The 21552-nt window shown below is 35.8% G+C and overlaps 1 protein-coding gene across 6 annotated transcripts in view; it reads left to right on the top strand.

The window, feature by feature from the left end:
- The window catches only part of LOC106054863 (YEATS domain-containing protein 2-like), a 42967-nt gene that overhangs the window by 13051 nt on the left and 8364 nt on the right, over positions 1-21552 (top strand). For all 6 annotated transcript variants that reach the window (XM_056004772.1, XM_056004773.1, XM_056004769.1 and 3 more), the window contains 12 exons: positions 1999-2081; positions 2254-2348; positions 2792-2953; positions 5286-5397; positions 10631-10675; positions 11718-13480; positions 17112-17188; positions 17405-17484; positions 17593-17737; positions 18435-18608; positions 18881-19002; positions 19137-19211. In XM_056004772.1, the coding sequence (XP_055860747.1) occupies positions 1999-2081; positions 2254-2348; positions 2792-2953; positions 5286-5397; positions 10631-10675; positions 11718-13480; positions 17112-17188; positions 17405-17484; positions 17593-17737; positions 18435-18608; positions 18881-19002; positions 19137-19211 (2933 nt within the window). The remainder of the gene's footprint in view (positions 1-1998; positions 2082-2253; positions 2349-2791; positions 2954-5285; positions 5398-10630; positions 10676-11717; positions 13481-17111; positions 17189-17404; positions 17485-17592; positions 17738-18434; positions 18609-18880; positions 19003-19136; positions 19212-21552) is intronic.

The following is a 21552-nucleotide window of genomic DNA, read 5'->3' as shown; positions in this document are numbered from 1 at the left end:
AAGATTGCGCTCCATCATGAACATACAGTGGCAAGACTGCACTACAAACAGCGATGTCCTTGCGAACACTGGTATGGACAATATAGAGGGACTTCTTTTGGTCCGACAGTTGCACTGGGCAGGGCACGTATCCCGTATGGGAGACTAACGTATGCCAAAGGCAGTCTTTTTTGGTGAGCTAAAGGTGGTCAACGTAACAGAGGCGCCCCATGGAAACGCTTCAAAGACCAGCTTATGTGTCAAGTTTCCTTGGCTGACATAGAAGAGAGCACCTGGCTGCATGCGGCCTCAGAACAAGACAGCTGGAGGTCACTCATGAAGGCCGCTGGATACACATTTGAAACCAAAAGAAAATCTGCTGACGAGGACAAACGTAGACGGTGAAAAGAAAATCTAAATCGACCGCCTGCGGACAATGGTTATGCTTGCCCTAGATGTGGCAAAATATGTAGATCACAGCTGGGACTGCGCAGCCACGGGAAATACTGCATTCCTCACTAATCTTCGGACTCGAAGACTAGCCTTATTATTATTCAGAAGTATGAAACATTCTAGCCTCTTCTTCTTTTTCCTGGTACTGTTCCCTGAAGGAATGTCTTTTTCGAGCCCCGAAGATCTTGTAATATGGCCATAAACTTTTATCTTTCATTTTTTTACGATAGTCAGCAGGTCATCTTGGGGTCTCAGCTTATTCAGGCTCAAAGGAAATGATCTACATTGCCAACTGGCAACTTAGGAAGTAATCAAAGGACTCAAGAAAACTTGTCACTGAAAAGTTTGCTTTTTCTGCCTATTAGCTGACACTCCCATCATAAAATTTGCTGACGACTCAGCAATCATTGGCCTTATTGCAGGTGACGAAAATCTGTACCATTCAACAATTAGCATCCTTTACCAATGGTGTATAGATAACTTTCTAATTTAAAATGTTCAGGAAACTAAAGAAATGATTATTGATTTTAGGAAACATAAATGCCATATTGCATAAATTTAGATAAACAACCAAACCGTAGAACAAGTACAAGAATATAAATACCTAGGTACAACCATCAACAACAAACTGAAATGGAGTGAACACTGCCCAAAACCTTTACTCAAAAATTCACCAACGACACTTCTATCTCTGTAAGCTAAGAAAATTTAACATCAACAAAACAATAATTAACCTATTCTATACAGCTACAGTCTAATTAACTTTGCCATCTTCTGTTGGTTTGGTAATACTTCAGTGGCACAAAGACTTAGACTAAATAGAGTAAATAGAGTAATTATAAAAGCATCTATCACTCGAACAAGCTACCATCTCTTGAAGAGCTTTTGCATGAAAGATGCCTTTCCAAAACACGATTCTTAAAGACAACCTTCACCCATTAAACCACTGTTACATAAGATCTGAACGAAGTGGTCGTCTCCTTTCCATTAGGACTAAAACAGAAAGATTTAAAAACTCATTTATCCCACTTTCAGTCAAGATCCTCTGTCGTCATTTTTTAAGTACATAGAAGTCAAATTCATAAAGCACTGGTTGTGAATGTGTATGTGTTTCGTGTGTGAATGTTCAAATTTTTCATCTATATTGTCATTGTACAGTAGTTAGGCTGAGGTTGTCAATTGTAGTCAAACTGAATTTCCATTTGATTGGATCAATAAAAATTATCTTATCTTATCTTTTGTTGTTGTTTTTTCATTACATTCTACATTCTCATGTCATGTTTCACCTTTTTAAAACCAGTTTATTGCCCTTTTTAGCAATCCTACATTTTTCTATTTGTATATATATATATATATATTTATATATATATATATATATATATATATATATATATATATATATATATATATATATATATATATAATCAACATTTTAGACCAATGATGTTCTTATGAAGAATGAAGTACATTAATATGAACAGATAGGACTGAACATTACATAGACAGATATATAGGAAGTTTAAAAATAATTTTTTATTAAATGATACCATTTTCCTCTATCTTCAGTCACTCCTGTGGGGAATGAAGTCAAGACATGTAACACTTCAAGTATTCCTTCACAACTTTCATCATCACTACAAACTAATGCAGTCAGTAGTATCTTTACATTTTTTGTTCACTATTTAGATATCTTGTCAATAGGAATCTATTTTTAGTACTTTTTAATTAGATATCACTAAAATCATTGACTTGTTTCTTCTATTTGTGCAGTTTGTGCATTGATTACAAGTTTTATTAGTTCCTAATTCAATACATTTTTAGGCTCCTAAATCAGTGCCCCCTGATACAATGATCTATGATGACAGAAGGTCAAGATTTAAAATTAAGAAAAAAATTATTGTGGGCAATGTTTCAAAGTAAGTTTTATTTTGCTAAAATGATCAGATTTGAGTTTGTACTTTGTAGTCAACTATAGGAATAGCTTCAATATTTATTTACTTATCATCTTGTCATTCACACTGGGGATGTCTTTTTTTGCTTTTGGCTTTGTATTTGTTTTTGTTTTTAGAAATTACTTTTTTTTTACTTTTTGTATAGGTCAGTACGATAGGCAAAATATGCTTATATTTTTAATTCATTTAAATTCAGCTTTATGTCATTCAATTGATATCTTCACCTTACAATTCTAAAATCAACTATTATTGCCCTGACCTAACACAAACAACACTGAGAAAAACATTTATCTGTAACATTCAAACCAAATAACTAATTTAGTGAATAGTATTATATATAAGTGTAATTCACAATGTCCTGTCTAGCAAAGTACATTTTTACTATGATCATCATTCTTTCTGTCTAGATATATTCCAGTGGACCATAGGGAAGCTAATGACATGTCGAGTCATAAATGGATGGTCTATGTGCGAGGTCCCAGGGCCACTCCTGATATCTCTGGTTTTGTTAAGAAAGTTTGGTTTTTTCTTCATCACAGCTACAAGCCTAATGACTTAGTAGAAATTAGGTGAGTAGATTTGATAATAACAATGACTTGGTAGAAATTAGGTGAGTAGATTTGATAATAACAATGACTTGGTAGAAATTAGGTGAGTAGATTTGATAATAACAATGACTTGGTAGAAATTAGGTGAGTAGATTTGATAATAACAATGACTTGGTAGAAATTAGGTGAGTAGATTTGATAATAACAATGACTTGGTAGAAATTAGGTGAGTAGATTTGATAATAACAATGACTTGGTAGAAATTAGGTGAGTAGATTTGATAATAACAATGACTTGGTAGAAATTAGGTGAGTAGCTTTGATAATAACAATGACTTGGTAGAAATTAGGTGAGTAGATTTGATAATAACAATGACTTAGTAGAAATTAGGTGAGTAGATTTGATAATAACAATGACTTGGTAGAAATTAGGTGAGTAGCTTTGATAATAACAATGACTTGATAGAAATTAGGTGAGTAGCTTTGATAATAACAATGACTTAGTAGAAATTAGGTGAGTAGATTTGATAATAACAATGACTTGGTAGAAATTAGGTGAGTAGCTTTGATAATAACAATGACTTGATAGAAATTAGGTGAGTAGCTTTGATAATAACAATGACTTAGTAGAAATTAGGTGAGTAGATTTGATAATAACAATGACTTGGTAGAAATTAGGTGAGTAGCTTTGATAATAACAATGACTTAGTAGAAATTAGGTGAGTAGCTTTGATAATAACAATGACTTGATAGAAATTAGGTGAGTAGATTTGATAATAACAATGACTTGGTAGAAATTAGGTGAGTAGCTTTGATAATATCATTCGCTGGTAGAATTTGGTGAGTTGATTTGATAGTTGTGAGTAGTGAAAGACCAATAAATGATTGTCTAGTTTGTGACTGTTGAGTGAATTCTTCTTTGTTCTCATTTATATGTTAGAGGGTTCAGATGAGTAGTCCTCATTTATATATTGGCGGGTTTAGATGAGTAGTCCTACATCTGTGATGAACTGCACAGTGGTTTCCAAATCTAGCAACTCTCCATTTATTTTTTTCTTCTATATACGGGTTTCGGGGTCAGTGTATTATATTCAGGCCTTTGATTAGTGTCTCGGGGTGTTGGCCAGTAGTTTTTACTTTCTGGTTTCTGCTTCTGGCTCCACAAGCAGAGAAAGAATATAGAATAGTATGTTATATAATAGACTTTTAAACAATAGTGAGGGGGAGTTGATTATTATTAAAATTATCCAATCGGATAAACTGTCTTTTAGCAAAGAAGTTATTTTGTATGTAATATTCCTCTTTCTGCAGACCTCTTCCCATCATTTCGTGGACGACAGTTTCAGAACCACTGGTTTAAGTGAATATACTAACCACTGGAATACCCCACCTCATCCTCCATTTCAGCAAACCTGTTAGTCTGGGGCTGTTTCTTTTATAGTCACAGTCCTTCCCCTATCCAAGTGTTGACTACATGAAAATGACTTTTCTATTGAAATTTCAAATAACTAAACTTGTTTTTTAATATTCTTATTAATGGCAAAGATATTCATATTCATTGAAATAAATATTGATAAATATCATTAGGTTTATAAAAATAGTAGCATTACACACCAGCTACAAATGTTTATTATCACCTTTTAAAGATCCTCTAACATACTTTTAGCATGTGAATTAATATATCTGTTATGTATAGTGTATCTGTTATGTACAGTTATTTGTTATGTATAGTGTATCTGTTACAATGAAATGAAATGGCTTGCTCTCATTTTTTTAACACTGCGCATCCTAATATTATCTGACATACACTTTTGATTTGAATTGGAACGACCCCTTTGATAATCCCCCCCCCCCTCTGCCCATGCCACTATTAATCACATTTGTTTGGCTCATGAATTCAATATCAAATTTACTTGTCCTTCCCTTCCCCTGGCACAATAAAAAAGTTAGTCCTGCGTACAAATATCTTTGGCTTCTCAATTCAATATCAAAATATTTAATATACTCTTAGTTGCTTTTCAATGGAAGCTTTTTTAGCATTCTCAAAATCATTGACCCCTCACCACCCACTTTTCAGCTTTTCAGTTCTAGATATTGCATCTTTAGTTAATTTTCCTTTTTTTTTTTTTTTCATCTTTAAGATTTAATTACAATTAAGTTAAAATATAAAATAAAAATATTCTGATTGTATTATATTTTAAAAACATTTTTAGTTTTTTTATAGGGCTACATTATCCAAAGAAAATTTATTGCTAATGCTATACTACATGAAATGCTAACAAAAAAAAGTTTGCATCCATTGTATCATTGTATTTGTGAAATTAGCTTTGATCTTTTTTTAATTTTATTTTTAGCTCTCCGCCCTTCCACTTGACTCGACGAGGCTGGGGGGAATTTCCTGTGCGAGTTCAACTGCATTTTGTTGATCCTCGGAATAAAAAAGTGGATATCATTCATCACTTAAAGGTTGGTTAGTTTGACTCTAGTTTTAAAATAGAGGGGTTTTGATGTGGAGTGTCTGCAATGCTTGTCTGCATTTCAAGGTTTTGAGACATTTCAAAGCATGCATGAAGGATGAAAAGGTCAACTTAGATTTAACGCTTGACAGCACATTGCCCATAAAATGTTGAAGGAAATGTAAACCTTACTTTTTTTATAAAACCTTGATGGTTGTTGTGTTACCAGGGGTGCCACTTTTCCAGAATAACCCAGAAATCTGGGTTTTGAGGGGTCTGATTCCCCCCCCCCCCCCCCTTTTCCAGGTTTGCCTTATACATCATCATCATCATCATCATTCCTTTGAGTTCCTCATGGAACATAGGGCCTCGACATAAACACGCCACTCTCCACGGTCTCTTGCTAGCTTTTTGATGGTGTCCCAGCTCTTCCTGGTCTTCTCTGCTTCTTCAAGTACACTGCGTCGCCATGTTCTTTTTGGTCTTCCTCTGCGTCTTGTTCCCTGGGGGTTCCACTCTATGGCCTGCCTAGCTCTGTTGCTGGTATCTTTTCTAAGGGTGTGACCAATCCATCTCCACTTCCTCTCTAAGATCTGCACTTCTATATTTTTCTGTCCACTCATCTCCCACAGTTTGGTGTTTTCTACTTTGTCATACCAGTGTATTTTTAGGATATTTCTCAGGCATCTGTTGATGAAGGTCTGTATTTTTTTTGTTGTGGCTTCAGTTGTTCTCCATGTTTCAGAACCATACAGTAGGACAGCCTTGACATTAGAATTAAAGATTCTTAGTTTAGTCTTGTTTGAGATGTAAGGAGATTTCCAGGTTGGTTTTAGCTGTGTAAATGTCTGACGTGCTAGATTTATACGGCGTTTAATGTCTTCATCTGTTCCACCTGATATACTGACTACACTCCCAAGGTATATAAAATTTTCTACTTGGTCTATTGTCTGAGAATCCAATACTATGTCTCCACTTTGTTTATTGTTTACTTTAAATACTTTAGTTTTTTGGTGGTTTATTTTGAGGCCTACTCTTTTTCCTACTTCGCTTAAAGCTGTGACCTTTTCTTGCATATCCTGTAGTCTGTGTGATAATAGGGCTATGTCATCAGCGAATTCCAGATCTTCCAGCTTTTGTGTGAGAGTCCATTGGATTCCTTTCCCTGCGTTAGAGTAGGCTTCTTTGTGACCCAATCCAGTACTAGAAGGAACAGGAGTGGTGAAAGAAGACATCCCTGTTTGACTCCTGTTGTGACTGGAAATTCCTCTGACAGCTTGCCACAGTGGGTTACTTGGCAGGTGAAACCATCATAAAGGTTCTTGATTATGGTTATTATTTTATTGGGGATCCCATAATGTCTCATTACAGTCCAGATAGATTCTCTGTTGACACTATCAAAAGCTTTTTCAAAGTCAACAAAAGTTGCATAGAGAGGAGATTGCCATTCGACACATTGTTCTACAATTATCCTGAGTGTAGCTATTTGGTCAGCACAAGATCTCCCTTTTCTGAATCCGGCCTGTTCTTCCCTTAGGTGTTCATCACATGCTCCCTTTATTCTGTTTAGTAGGATTCTGCTAAAAATCTTGCTTGGTACTGACAGCAAAGTGATGCCTCGCCATTTCTCACATTGTGATAGATCTCCACTCTTTGGTATTTTAATTAGCAAGCCCTTTTTCCACTCACCCGGAGGTGTTTCTGTTAACCAAATTTTGTTGAATAGTTTGTGCATTTGGTCAACTATTTCACTTCCTCCTTCTTTTAGGACTTCGGGTGGTATGTTGTCAATTCCAGCTGCTTTACCTGTCTTCATTTGTTTGAGTGCATTCCTTATTTCTTCTTTTGTTATTTCTTCCATGTTTATGTCTAGTGTTGGTCCTGCATTCAGATCTGGTGGATTTCTTGGTTTAGGTTTATTGAGCACTTCTTGAAAATATTCTTTCCATCTTTCAAGTTGTTCATTTATTGAAGAAAGTAGTTTTCCGTATTTGTTTCGGACTGGAACATTGCAATTAGCCTTTTTGGTACTGAGAAGTTTGGTGATTTTGTATAGTTGTTTTATATCTCCTTTACCTGCTGCTTCTTCTGCCTGTTCTGCCAGATTATTGTAAAATGATCGTTTGTCTTGTCTAAGCATTTTGGTGACTTTCTGTGAAACTGCTTGGTAGTCTTGTTTTGATAGTTGCTTGTGGTTTCTTGTTTTTGCTAGGTTAACTGCCTGTTTAGCGCATTTCCTTTCTTCGATTAATTTCCATGTCTCGTCACTAATCCACTGTTTTTTCTTCTTAGGGTTAAGGCTTAGTACTTCATTGCTTGTTTCAGTAATAATTTCTTTGAAATTTTGCCAAGATTTATCGACGCTTTGTTTGGCCTCATCTAGTTGTAGCACAGCAAATCTATTTTGAAGGGATAGTTGGAATTCCTTTTTAATCTGTGTGTTGTTGAGCTTGTCTAGGTCAAATCTTTTCCTTTTGTTTCTTTCTGTTTTATTGCTGGCCAGCTTCATTTTTAGTTAGGCAACAACTAGGTGGTGGTCTGAGCCAATATCTGCTCCTCTTCTGTTTCGTACATCTAGTAATGTGCTTCTCCAGTTCCGCCGTATGGTAATGTGGTTGATTTGATTCTCTGTTTTATTGTCTGGTGAAACCCATGTCACTTTGTGGCATTTTTTGTGGGGGAAAATGCTGCCTCCTATCACTAATTCATTAAATGTGCAGAAGTCTGCAAACATTTCTCCATTTTCGTTTATGGTGCCAAGTCCATGGGTGCCCATACTTTTCTCTCTCTCACTGTTGTCACTTCCCACTTTGGCATTCAAGTCTCCCATGACGATCAAAACATCTCTTGTAGGTATTTTGTCAACTATACTTTGCAGTTGGTCATAGAATGTATTTTTGTCAGTATCACTTGCAAGGTTGGTGGGAGCATAGCACATAATGCCTTATACAATTTTGTTAAAATCTGGGTTTTTAGTTGATTTAGATTTTTTCGAAATTTCTTATCATTTTTCCCGTTAATTTTAGTTTGCTAGTTCCGATCGCGCGAGCCGCCATTTTTAAACAAAATCTACCAGTTTCATATCTGGCAATTCGCGAGACTTTCACTTTGCATGCGCACTAAGCTTTATTTACCTTTACAGTATTTTTTTTTAAAGACTTGTATTTAGTATAGATATAGTCTAGATTAAGTAAGGCGAGGTCGAGTCTAGACCGTAGATCGCGTACCTAGTCCTAGATCTAGAAATAGAAAGAAAAAAATTCATGAGTGCGAAATTAGATTTTTTTTTTCTTTCTGTGTTTTATATTTTAATATTTGTATAGGTTCCATATAGATTATAGAGCCTATGTCTATAGCTATATTGGTCGAGAGGGTATATTTATTACCGTCTAGAGTATTATAGAGGTAGGATCTAGATTTAGGATGGAATAGATAACATTTACATCGTTTTTAGATCAGAACTAGAATCAATGATTGAAGAATTAAATTAATAAGATCGCGTTTGCCTGAGCCTGAAGACATAGAGGCTAGATCGATTGGTCAATAAATCTAGAGAAATTATGCACAAGCAGTCCAGCACATTCTAACCATCTAGGTCTACATTTAAATATTAGAAACTAGATCTAAATGTTCATTTTAGAGTTGATCTGGACTAAATCTCTTAACAATTTTATCTTCTTGCAATAGATTTACTGGTCCATGCATGTACATTGATGGAATCAGTTTTATCAATGATCAATCTGATTAACGTAGGCTGCTTCAAAGGAATAATGAGGGAAAAATGTTAAGAGAGAAACATTATTTAAAATAACTGTGTGTGTGTGTGTGTGGGGGGGGTACAAACATTGTTAATATATATATATATATATATATATATATATATACATATATATATATATATATATATATAGTTCGTCCATCGTGGTTCAATGATGACCACTTTGTCATCCAGGGGGCTGAGGGCTTTGCACTGGGGTTTTATGCCTCCTCATGTGGCTGGTGAGACCTATGTGAGCCCGGAATGTTTGGCCGCACACTGGGCAGGTTATTCCAGCTGGAGCTAATGTCGTTTGCCTTGCTTTTCTTCTCTGGCGTTTTTCTTCTGCCAGCGTTGTTCTCTTTTCCTCAGCAACCTGTGTGCCAGTTTTCACAGCGCGACGCCATGATGCTCTGTCATGTGCCTCTGTCTCCCAGGTGCCTGGGTCTATGCTGAACGCCTTCAGAGAAGCTTTGAGGGTGTCCCTGAAGTGCTTTCTATGACCACCTTGCGAGCGCTTTCCTTCGCTTAGTTGGCCATACAAAAGTCGTTTAGGGATGCGGTGGTCTTCCATTTTGCAGACGTGTCCTGCCCATCGCAGCTGAGACTGCATCAGGATTGTGTGGATGCTTTGCAGACCCGCTCTTTGAAGGACTTCAGTGTCTGGTATTTTGTCTTGCCATTTGACATTCAGTATTTCTATCAGACATGTCATGTGGAAGTGGTTAATATTGCTAATATAAAATTGTACTAATTCCTCTTAACTTGTCTTACAAGCTTTATCAATAAATACACACAAACTCTATTTTATTATAAGGATAGGCTTACTAATTACATATTTAAAACATGGGGGTCATATTATGATACAGATCTAGGTAGTAATTTACTAGTGTTCTTCTTTCGTAAAATTTTGGTGGTTAAATTGAATATACGGTACGTTTCAGAGTTGGTAAAGTTTGGGGTTTATGATTTCAGGGTTTGTAAAATTTGGAAATTTGGGTTTCAGGGCTTACTTGGTCTCATGGGTGGCACCCCTGTGTGTTACACTGACCTGAGATAATTCAAAGAATATTCAGAGAAAGGGTTAAGAATTTTTGTAGTATCTAGAGATGTCTTTATGGGAGACAATAAAAAAATTAGTAGATATTTGGGTTCATTGTAAGTTCATTGAATGTTCACTGTTATTATTGATCACATCATACTGTCACTCAATGTACCTTATTGTTATGATACTTAAACAATTGTGACATGTAATAAATGATCTATTTAATGCAATTATTTCATTGTTAGATGTAATTTTATGTACTGAGATTAGGTTTGAAAGCTTTAAGCTTCAATTAACTTTGACATGGTGTCACTTCAACATATTCAAAACTTAGAATCCAATTAATACTATTTATATCTCAACTCTCTAAAGGCAACACCCACACTATTTACACAGGATAAGTTTTAAAAAGTTCAACTTTTATGTTTTCCTTTTTTTCAGTTGGACAAAACTTTCACTGGCTTACAAACTCCAGGTGCTGAAACTGTAAGTCTACTTGTGACCTGCTTACAATAGGTCAACACATGTAGTATCCAAAAATGTTTGGCAATAAAATAGTTCTATTTCATACTATAGTGCCAGCACACCGTCCATATCTTTTTTTTTTTTGTGTAAATAATTGGCAGTGCTCAATTCAGTATGCAACTGCTCCTCCCCCCAGTATCTGGCTGTGTTCAGTGCACTATTCAGCTCCCCTGAGTATCTGGCTGTGTTCAGTGCACTATTCAGCTCCCCTGAGTATCTGGCTGTGTTCAGTGCACTATTCAGCTCCCCTGAGTATCTGGCTGTGTTTAATTCATCATGCAGCTCCCCTGAGTATCTGGCTGTGTTCAATTCATCATGCAGCTCCCCTGAGTATCTGGCTGTGTTCAGTTCACTATTCAGTGTCCCTGAGTATCTGGCTGTGTTTAATTCATCATGCAGCTCCCCTGAGTATCTGGCTGTGTTCAATTCATCATGCAGCTCCCCTGAGTATCTGGCTGTGTTCAATTCATTATGCAGCTCCCCTGAGTATCTGGCTGTTTTCAGTTCACTATTCAGTGTCCCTGAGTATCTGGCTGTGTTTAATTCATCATTCCCCCTGAACACAATCATATTTTCCATAAACCTGAAAATAACAACAGAGCTAAATGTTTGAAAAAGCCAATGCAAGTTTTACTTACCCAGTTTTTTTGGGACTTGGGAAAGTGGGGTTTCAATATGACATATAATGTGCCCACCATTATATATTTGTTTTGACTAATAAACATAATAGATGAGATAGACTTGTTTTTTGTTGTTGTTTAAACCCAAATCAGCCTCATTCTCAGGTCTAAGGGTATGTTCAAGACAAGAAGACCTGGTTTTGGGCACAGTATAGGACCACTACATGCTCTATATTACTCTAAATATCTTAGTTTTGTTCATAGTTGGAAGAATTTACTTTTAGTTTTTAGTTGGCTGATTCTTATTACCATATCTTAATACATAGTTGTAATAATAAAAAATCCTTATGAAGAAATACAAAGTATTGCACATTTCTCCACAGGTTATTGAGGTGGAGTTAGAAAAAGATTTTTTTGAGCCATCTGACAGTAGTGCCGTCATCAAGTACAACACACCATCTGACAGTAGTGCCATCATCAGTACAACGCAGTCAAGTTTCTCCTCAACATTCTCTACAAAACAAGAGACTCACTCTGAACAATCATTAGAAAAACTCGTACACAGTGACCATAATACTGCTGACTCAGAAGATAATGCCGATTGTGTCAACCACCAGGTCAAGATGGAGGAGTCAACCAGTCCAGGGAAATGTGTACAACCAGAAACCAATAATGGTGAATCAGATAAAAGAAGTATATCAGTAAATGAAGAGTATAATGTCACCATAGCTCATGATGACATTGAGGAGAATATTGTAGATGTCACTGAGGTAGAACAGCCTGCAACTTCAGTGTCAACTTCTCGCATTAAAAAACCTTTCCTTAACATAGATCAAGGAAAGTCAAGTCATAGGTCTGCAACATTAACTACGAATCATGTCAATATTAAAACTGATCCAGGCTTAGATTCTTCTGGTAGTGATGCTTCAGTTGTAAATAAAGAACATTTTGTTACTGTGGCTACTGCTCCAGTATCAACCTCCGTCAGTACTCCAGTTTCTCATCAACAGTTGGTAGAGACTGCTAGCATACAGGTATCTACACCCAACATTTTTCTAGTTCCTTCATCTGCAGGTACAGATTGTACCAGTAATATACACATTTTGGGTGCGTCCTCTTTGTTAGCCATGCAACAAAAAGACTCAAACTTGTCCAGTACACAGAAATTAATTGTACTGAATTCACAGGTGATACCAAAGCAAGAACCAACACCAGTTATAGTCAGACATTCATCAAATATCCCTCAGACTTCAGTAGTTAGATCTGTGGCACCTAAACAAGTTTCATTATTGACTGGTCTTGTAGTTCAGCCATCTAGTCCTCAGATCTCAACGTCATTATTAGCTCAAAGGCCAAAGTTATCAAATTCAGTCAATCCTAGGCCTCAGATGTCAACTTCATTTTTAGTTCAAAGGCCAAAGTTATCAAATTCAGTCAATCCTAGGCCTCAAAACTCAACTTCTTTACTCCAAACGCCACAGTTATTAAATGCAACCAATCGTCTTCCTCAAAACTCTGCTTTATTTTCACCACAAGGACAACTATTAATAAATTCATCCAATCAGCCATCCCAGATCTCCACTTCATTATTGCCTCCAAGGCCCAAGCTATTCAACTCATCCAATCAGACTTTTGTTCTTAACAAAGCTACCAATCAAATTGTAGTTGTGAACAACTCAGTACCTCAGATTGTTCAACCAGCTAATCAGTCAGCTGAGCTTAAAAATCCTGTCATTTATCCAATGGCAGTCAAGTTAATCAATCCAACCTTGCCAATACAGAGATCAACTAAACAAATTTCCCTTTTGACAACTATTGGTAGTTCCCAAAAGAACCAGGGCACTGCTAGTAATGCCAGTGTTACACCAAACCAACAAGTTATATTGACTAGTTTAGAACCAGTAATACCTAGTGTTAAAATGTCTGCCATTGGAATAACAAAACATGGATCTCAGAGAGCCAGTGGTATTAAACAGGAACACAAATTATTAACAGAAGAAGAAAGAAAGAAAGGACAGTATGAAATACTCAAAGCTTGGAAAGAGAATCCTGAACTCTATGAAAGAAATTCTATCAAATCTAAAAAAATTATTCTGGCTTCAAAAGATCGGTTGGAAGGTGAAGCTGAAATAATTCCAAATCTTGTGTAAGTTTCAAATTGACTCAGTGTTTTTCTTGACATCTTTCAATGATTCACATTAAGTTAGCTTTTCCTATGTTCCTATTTGTAATGCCAGTAATTGAATTTATTTTTCTCAGTTAAAAGTAGAAATAAAAAAATGTTTCAATCAAAGTAAGAGTACAAACCATCAAACTATTATTTAAATTGTTACTCAAAATATATCTAGTTCAAGTTGAGTCTAGAATGTAATCTTCATATTACTTTAGAAATAAGATTTTCAATGTTGTTTTTTTTTGTTTGCCTATTCTAAAGTAATATTTGCATTTTGCTCAATTAGAGCTCATCAAATCATTGTTGATTTATTTTTGGCAAAAAGTACAATGTATTTTTAAAAGTCAGAAATGGTCAGGCAGTGCTGTGAAATAAACACTATTGTAGTATTCTCATATTGTTTTTGTTTCTAGAAGTAAATATGAGTTTATCAAGCAGAGACTTAGGTCTTTGTATTTTATTTGTAAACATCCCAGCATGTGACTAGCAATAGAAACATTGATCTTGAAGACAGTAACTAGGTGAGACAAAGAAATGAGGATGTGAGAATTCAATCTGACAAGTTTGTTTGAACAAAAACCTGGCCATTAGTTTTATGAATGAAATCTAAACTAAATGTCAAGGTCTTCAGACGACAACATTAATACATACAATCATACTTCCTAAAATAGCAGTTACTAACTTGTACAACTCTACATCAAGGTTCTTGTCTTAAACAATTATTTTGTTATTAGAATAAATCTATTTGTAAGATAACCATTAAATGTAAAAGTGTATTTTATTAGGTGGGAAATACAGACTGCTCTTGAAGTACCATTTGATGGGTTAGGGTTTGGCAGAGGGCAAAATGTTTGGAAATTGAATCTAAAGTTTTTTTGCCCATAAATACTATAATATTGCTTCATTTTTTTTCTTCATATTTCTAGCTTAAGGTCTTCATTTAGTATTATAGTACACCAGTATCACAGAGAGAACTTATTCATAGGATTTATTTTGTTTTTTATTTAGACCTTGCCTAATAGGAAGTGAAGTCCAAGTTCAGCTAGCTCTTTCCAACAATTTTTGCTTGTTCCTTTCTAAACACTTGGTCTGCTGGTACATTGCATTGTTTTGAAGATGATTTGTAGTTTATAAAGATAAACATAATGGCCTTCTATTCTCTTTTTTTTTTACTTTTATACAAAAGAAGGTTTTGTTGTTCCTGTAATTTTGATGCCATTTATTGAGTCTTTGAGCATGCTTGATTTTTGTAGTCCTTTTATTACACAGTCTTTTTTACTTAGTGATTGCATTTACTTAAGAAACACTTTTGCAAAAAAATGTTAATGATGTTAAAACTCAAATGTTCAATAAAGTGTATATATCTATAAACAAAAAAGTATTCAAAGTCATAGTTATCTTACTACTTTCTGTTATAGTTACACTAGCAGTACACACTGGTGACATCCCTTTCTTTTCTTTTTGTTATAAATAGGTCACACTTTTAATGATCAACCTAAACATACTTTATAGCCCGTGAATTAGTGTATCTGTTGCAATGAAATTTCACGGCCCACTCTGTCTGTACCTCTCTTTTCCGTTTCTGGAACCCCCATTTTGTTTTCTTTTAACTTGCACAGCATAATTTGGCCAACATAGACTTTGACTTCATTTGGAAACTCCTGCTCCTTTATACATTCTGACACATACACGCATTCCTAGGACTTTTCTTTGGCTTCTCAAGTCAATCTAGACTATATTTCGACCCCAACCCATCCTCCCTTTTTTTTTTGGTTAGTTTTCCTTTTTTTTTTTTGCATTCTTTAATCTTAATGCCAGCAATGTACTGTATTAGACACAGCATACATTTCTTCATACCATCAGTTTCAGGCCTCGAGAAGAAAAATTCATTTTCCGAAGACCCCAATTGAATTCCACATTCACGTTCACCTTTCTACATTTATTTTGTTCTCTACATAAAAAAATGTATTTTGTTTTAACTGTTATCGTTTAGTTTAATCCTTTAGAATGTAGCAAAATGACAATAGATCTAGATTTATCTTTTTAATCTATTAGGATTTAGTTTGTTTTTTATTTAGACCTCGTCTAGTAGGAATTGAAAATGCCGTAAGTAGACGTAAGAAAAAAAGAAAAAAAAATTGCTTTAAAAATTCAAAATTTGTGAGATATTTCTATTTATGCTTTCTATATTTATATAGACTACGATCTTTTGGGGAAATGTAGAGGTTTGATAGAGCTTGCGTTTTTCGCGAATAGCTGTCATCAAGTTCTGAATTTTTGAAACGCATTCTTAGTGAGCATCTCGGTAAAAGGAAGCTGTGTACAAAATTTGGTGCTGATACGTACGACAGTTTAAGAGATCTTGTGATCAATGAATGAATCAGTGGTAACTTACAAATGTATAATAGATTGTCTTAATTAAATCTTACAAAATGAACACTCCTGCTGTTGTGTTTAGAAACAAGACAAACTTCTAAAATAAATACATCAACATTGCTGTTTTCGGTTTTGTCTGCAAAAGAGCGCATCAGTTGGCTAGAAGAACAAATTGAGTTTTGTCAGCTAGAGAGCTCATCAGCTTGCTAGATGAAGAACAAAGCTAAGTTTTGCAAACTAAAAAGTTGTTTATAGTAGAATGAAATCCTGTTACCACATGTGGCTAGTACAACCATTAGCTGTGAATAGTCTCCTTATGTTGTTACTACATGTGGCTTGTACAAGGATTAGCTGTGAATACTCTCCTTATGTTGTTATGAATGACAGAAACACAATTTAATTACTTTTTTTTTAAATTTGTATATTCTATTCTAGTTGTAATTAGTGACCTACATTTTTACTGTATACATTTGTATAAGTTTTCTTTTTTCCTAGAAGATTCCCCATAAAAAATCTATTTGATCTGATGAAAGTTCATGTACTGTCACTACAAATATCTCAAAGTAGATTTGATGTGAAACCTGATGGCTATTTTCATATGTACCTATATACATTCTTTCTTGACTGTGTTTGTTAGAATTTACAAGTTGAAAGTGTAAAACTACTGTCACTTGTTGATTTTAGGGATATCCTGTTAAAAATAATTCTTCCACATTTTTGAGTTCACTGTTACAATTGTTTTTTATTTTCTTTTGTAAGTCTAATATTACAAAGCAATATCTTAATTAGAATAATAATAAAAAAAAAATCGAAAACATGATCTAGATATTTCTTTACTCATAAAAAGCATTAAAGAACTATTTCAAAGTTCACATATCTCAGGACATTGCTTTTCTAAATCACTAACCTTAAAGCACCAGCCATGCCAGGTATTTTGATTCTTATGGTTAAAATAATTTAAAAATAAATGGAAATAATTAAAAACTGTTTGATAATTTGGGCAAAATAATTTATAAAAAATATTGTCATTATTGATGTTGTCTATCTGATTGACTCTTTTCTCAACTCCTTAACTCTTTTGGCTAACAAGGACTCACACATTCAGTTATTTCTAAGAGTAAAACTAAAGATTGTTTCAGCTTCTACAATTCTTCACCTGTACACAACATCATTGAGCAAATGTAAAATGGATTGCCATTTGAACTGAAATGTTTTTATACTTGAACAGAATTGAAGATTATACAAGCATGTCTGCATTATTAAAAGAAGCAGTCAAGCTACATCCTTTGATACAAGAACATGTCAGTAAGTTTGAATTGAATTAGAAGATTGATTTAGTCTTGTGTCAAATCCTTTTTCTAATTTAAATTTAAATGAGCATTCTTCATTTTAAAATCTTCTTATGTAGTCATTCAACTTTTTTATGACTTAAAACATATCAAGCACTTATGTTTGTCCTACTTCGTTACAAATTGACTTGACTATTTAGAGAATGAAGTTGTTGAGTTTGTCCTACTTCAGATAAATTGACTCATCCATATTGTGCCCAATCACTTGAGCAATGGTTATCATGGCCAGTTGGGAAACAGAGAGCTTGTGAGGTTAGTTTGCAATGACATTCCATTACTTCATGTATATTGACATTTATAACTGAGGTCAACACTAACATCGTTAATAATCGTTAATAAAATTTTATTTCTTCTTCACAGTGGCATAGAGCCTGTTTCATCAATAAATACCTAAAGAAATGCCTAAACAATCAAACAGAATTTAAAGGGGAACAATTAAAGACTACTAGAAACTTAGTCAAATGGTGCAGACTCCATGCATTCAGTCCAATTGCACACTTTAATAGTAAGTTGTTTTTTTTTATAATGTAACTGCTTTTTGAAAATTGTCTGTTTTATAAAACAGGACTGGATTTAGACTTATCATGTACCTTGAAAAAAAAAAAAACAACTTTTTATCAACAATGTCTTGTACACCAGATACACCCAAACACCTAGCTATTCTAGTTTTTCCCAACATAATAATTATATAGCGCTACTTTCATGTTTGTAACATGCTCAGAGCACTGTGGTTTAATCTTATTTGTGGACCGGGGGGGGGGGGGGGGTATCTGGGAGAACATTTTCCATGCTGCCTTTAGACTGTCAGTAAATGCAACTCTGCTCGAGTCGGGTGTCGAACTTCGAGCCCCCTTCATAGGTAGCCAAGCCAAGTTCAAGCTTACTTAGCCTCTGGACCACGCTTGCCACTATGAAAACATGTATGAAAATCTCCAGTAGGTAAATCCAACACTAGTCCTTTTAACACTAGTCATTTCAAGTCTATTCAGTTGTTTTAGACCACTGTTAACAAGGTACTACACATTATCCTAATTGAATTGAACTCAGGAATGTTAATTCTTGATAGATAAAAGATTGAACTTATGTCACTTGTAGGAGAGATTCTCTTTCTTTTTTATGCATGTCCAAAAAATTGAGAAGACCAGGAAATATTTGTTGAATACACTGTATCACCTTGATATTGTATAACTTGTTCAACTTAGGCTCTACCAACTTGGTGCAACAAGCTCACAATAATATTGAAGCTGAACTGATTGCTGGAGACTTTGAATCCATCTGTTCATCCTTCACACCACTTTCAGACTTCAACAAGGAGTTGTCCACCTTTAAAGTCAATGGAGATACACACGATATAGAATTGGATATTATAACAATAGGTTAGGCATGTTTTAAGAAAAAAAAATTGTTAAGAACTGTTTCACAATTATTGATTTTTTTTCTTAATGAATAATGTAAAAAGCTAAATACAAGATAAACAACATAACATTGGAATTGTTTATGTAATTTTTCTTTACACAGGAATTTTTGGATAATCTGATGATATTTTAGTCTTTTGATAAACTGAAGATGTCTCTATTTTTATCTAGCTGATAATGTCTGTATTTTTATTGAGCTGATGATATTGCTTGTATTATTTGTATCTCTCTAGAACAAAAAAGCTCAAAATGTAGAATAAAAAAAGAAGTGGAAGATGCAGACATCTCTGGAGCAGCATTGCAATATCTACCACCTTCTGAAGGAGCTGAATTTGTTTATGATGAACTTAGAAAAGTCAGAATCAAAATTTGAGCTATAATTGTTTCATAGTACAATTGATTATTATAAGCAAACAAAAAAAAAGTTTAGATAGTGTTTGTTTCTTGTCAGTCTTGCTTATAGCAGTTCTATTGGTTTCTTTTATACAGAGAGGTTTGAAACTAGAAACTACAGAATTAGAGCCAGGGATCTATTCCTGTATAGTCATGGACATGCTGTATAAGGTGAGAGTTGGTGTTGAACCTACCAAACCTTAATCCCTAAACATAACTGTCTCCTATACATGAGGGCCATACGCCTCCTTTCTTACTATCTTTCTAGCTCTATATCTAATGAAGCTCAAGATTTTTTCCTATCAATCATTCTCTTAATGCCACTTACAGTTGAAATATTATTCCTGTGATCCCCCCAGGGGGACATATTTCTCCATCAAATTCGGTTCTGATCAGCTTTCTTCATCTGCTCCCTTGTCTTCCCAACATCCTCAGCTTTCTTCATCTGCTCCCTTGTCTTCCCAACATCCTCAGCTTTCTTCATCTGCTCCTTTGTCTTCCCAACATCCTCAGCTTTCTTCATCTGCTCCCTTGTCTTCCCAACATCCTCAGCTTTCTTCATCTGCTCCTTTGTCTTCCCAACATCCTCAGCTTTCTTCATCTGCTCCTTTGTCTTCCCAACATGCTCAACTTTCTTCATCTGCTCCCTTGTCTTCCCAACATCCTCAGCTTTCTTCATCTGCTCCCTTGTCTTCCCAACATCCTCAGCTTTCTTCATCTGCTCCTTTGTCTTCCCAACATGCTCAGCTTTCTTCATCTGCTCCTTTGTCTTCCCAACATGCTCAACTTTCTTCATCTGCTCCTTTGTCTTCCCAACATGCTCAACTTTCTTCATCTGCTCCTTTGTCTTCCCAACATGCTCAGCTTTCTTCATCTGCTCCTTTGTCTTCCCAACATGCTCAGCTTTCTTCATCTGCTCCTTTGTCTTCCCAACATGCTCAACTTTCTTCATCTGCTCCTTTGTCTTCCCAACATCCTCAACTTTCTTCATCTGCTCCTTTGTCTTCCCAACATGCTCAACTTTCTTCATCTGCTCCCTTGTCTTCCCAACATCCTCAACTTTCTTCATCTGCTCCTTTGTCTTCCCAACATCCTCAACTTTCTTCATCTGCTCCTTTGTCTTCCCAACATGCTCAGCTTTCTTCATCTGCTCCTTTGTCTTCCCAACATCCTCAACTTTCTTCATCTGCTCCTTTGTCTTCCCAACATGCTCAGCTTTCTTCATCTGCTCCTTTGTCTTCCCAACATGCTCAGCTTTCTTCATCTGCTCCTTTGTCTTCCCAACATGCTCAGCTTTCTTCATCTGCTCCTTTGTCTTCCCAACATCCTCAACTTTCTTCATCTGCTCCTTTGTCTTCCCAACATGCTCAGCTTTCTTCATCTGCTCCTTTGTCTTCCCAACATGCTCAACTTTCTTCATCTGCTCCTTTGTCTTCCCAACATGCTCAACTTTCTTCATCTGCTCCTTTGTCTTCCCAACATGCTCAACTTTCTTCATCTGCTCCCTTGTCTTCCCAACATGCTCAGCTTTCTTCATCTGCTCCTTTGTCTTCCCAACATGCTCAGCTTTCTTCATCTGCTCCCTTGTCTTCCCAACATCCTCAGCTTTCTTCATCTGCTCCTTTGTCTTCCCAACATGCTCAGCTTTCTTCATCTGCTCCCTTGTCTTCCCAACATCCTCAACTTTCTTCATCTGCTCCCTTGTCTTCCCAACATCCTCAGCTTTCTTCATCTGCTCCTTTGTCTTCCCAACATCCTCAGCTTTCTTCATCTGCTCCCTTGTCTTCCCAACATCCTCAGCTTTCTTCATCTGCTCCCTTGTCTTCCCAACATCCTCAGCTTTCTTCATCTGCTCCCTTGTCTTCCCAACATCCTCAGCTTTCTTCATCTGCTCCCTTGTCTTCCCAACATCCTCAGCTTTCTTCATCTGCTCCTTTGTCTTCCCAACATCCTCAGCTTTCTTCATCTGCTCCCTTGTCTTCCCAACATGCTCAGCTTTCTTCATCTGCTCCTTTGTCTTCCCAACATGCTCAACTTTCTTCATCTGCTCCTTTGTCTTCCCAACATGCTCAACTTTCTTCATCTGCTCCCTTGTCTTCCCAACATCCTCAGCTTTCTTCATCTGCTCCTTTGTCTTCCCAACATGCTCAACTTTCTTCATCTGCTCCTTTGTCTTCCCAACATGCTCAACTTTCTTCATCTGCTCCTTTGTCTTCCCAACATGCTCAACTTTCTTCATCTGCTCCTTTGTCTTCCCAACATCCTCAGCTTTCTTCATCTGCTCCTTTGTCTTCCCAACATGCTCAACTTTCTTCATCTGCTCCTTTGTCTTCCCAACATCCTCAGCTTTCTTCATCTGCTCCTTTGTCTTCCCAACATGCTCAGCTTTCTTCATCTGCTCCCTTGTCTTCCCAACATGCTCAGCTTTCTTCATCTGCTCCTTTGTCTTCCCAACATGCTCAGCTTTCTTCATCTGCTCCCTTGTCTTCCCAACATGCTCAACTTTCTTCAT

Source organism: Biomphalaria glabrata, chromosome 11 (assembly GCF_947242115.1).
Source record: "Biomphalaria glabrata chromosome 11, xgBioGlab47.1, whole genome shotgun sequence".
Classification (NCBI taxonomy): domain Eukaryota; kingdom Metazoa; phylum Mollusca; class Gastropoda; family Planorbidae; genus Biomphalaria; species Biomphalaria glabrata.
The sequence above is the reverse complement of the archived record's forward strand: the minus strand, read 5'-3'. Positions and strand labels throughout refer to the sequence as shown.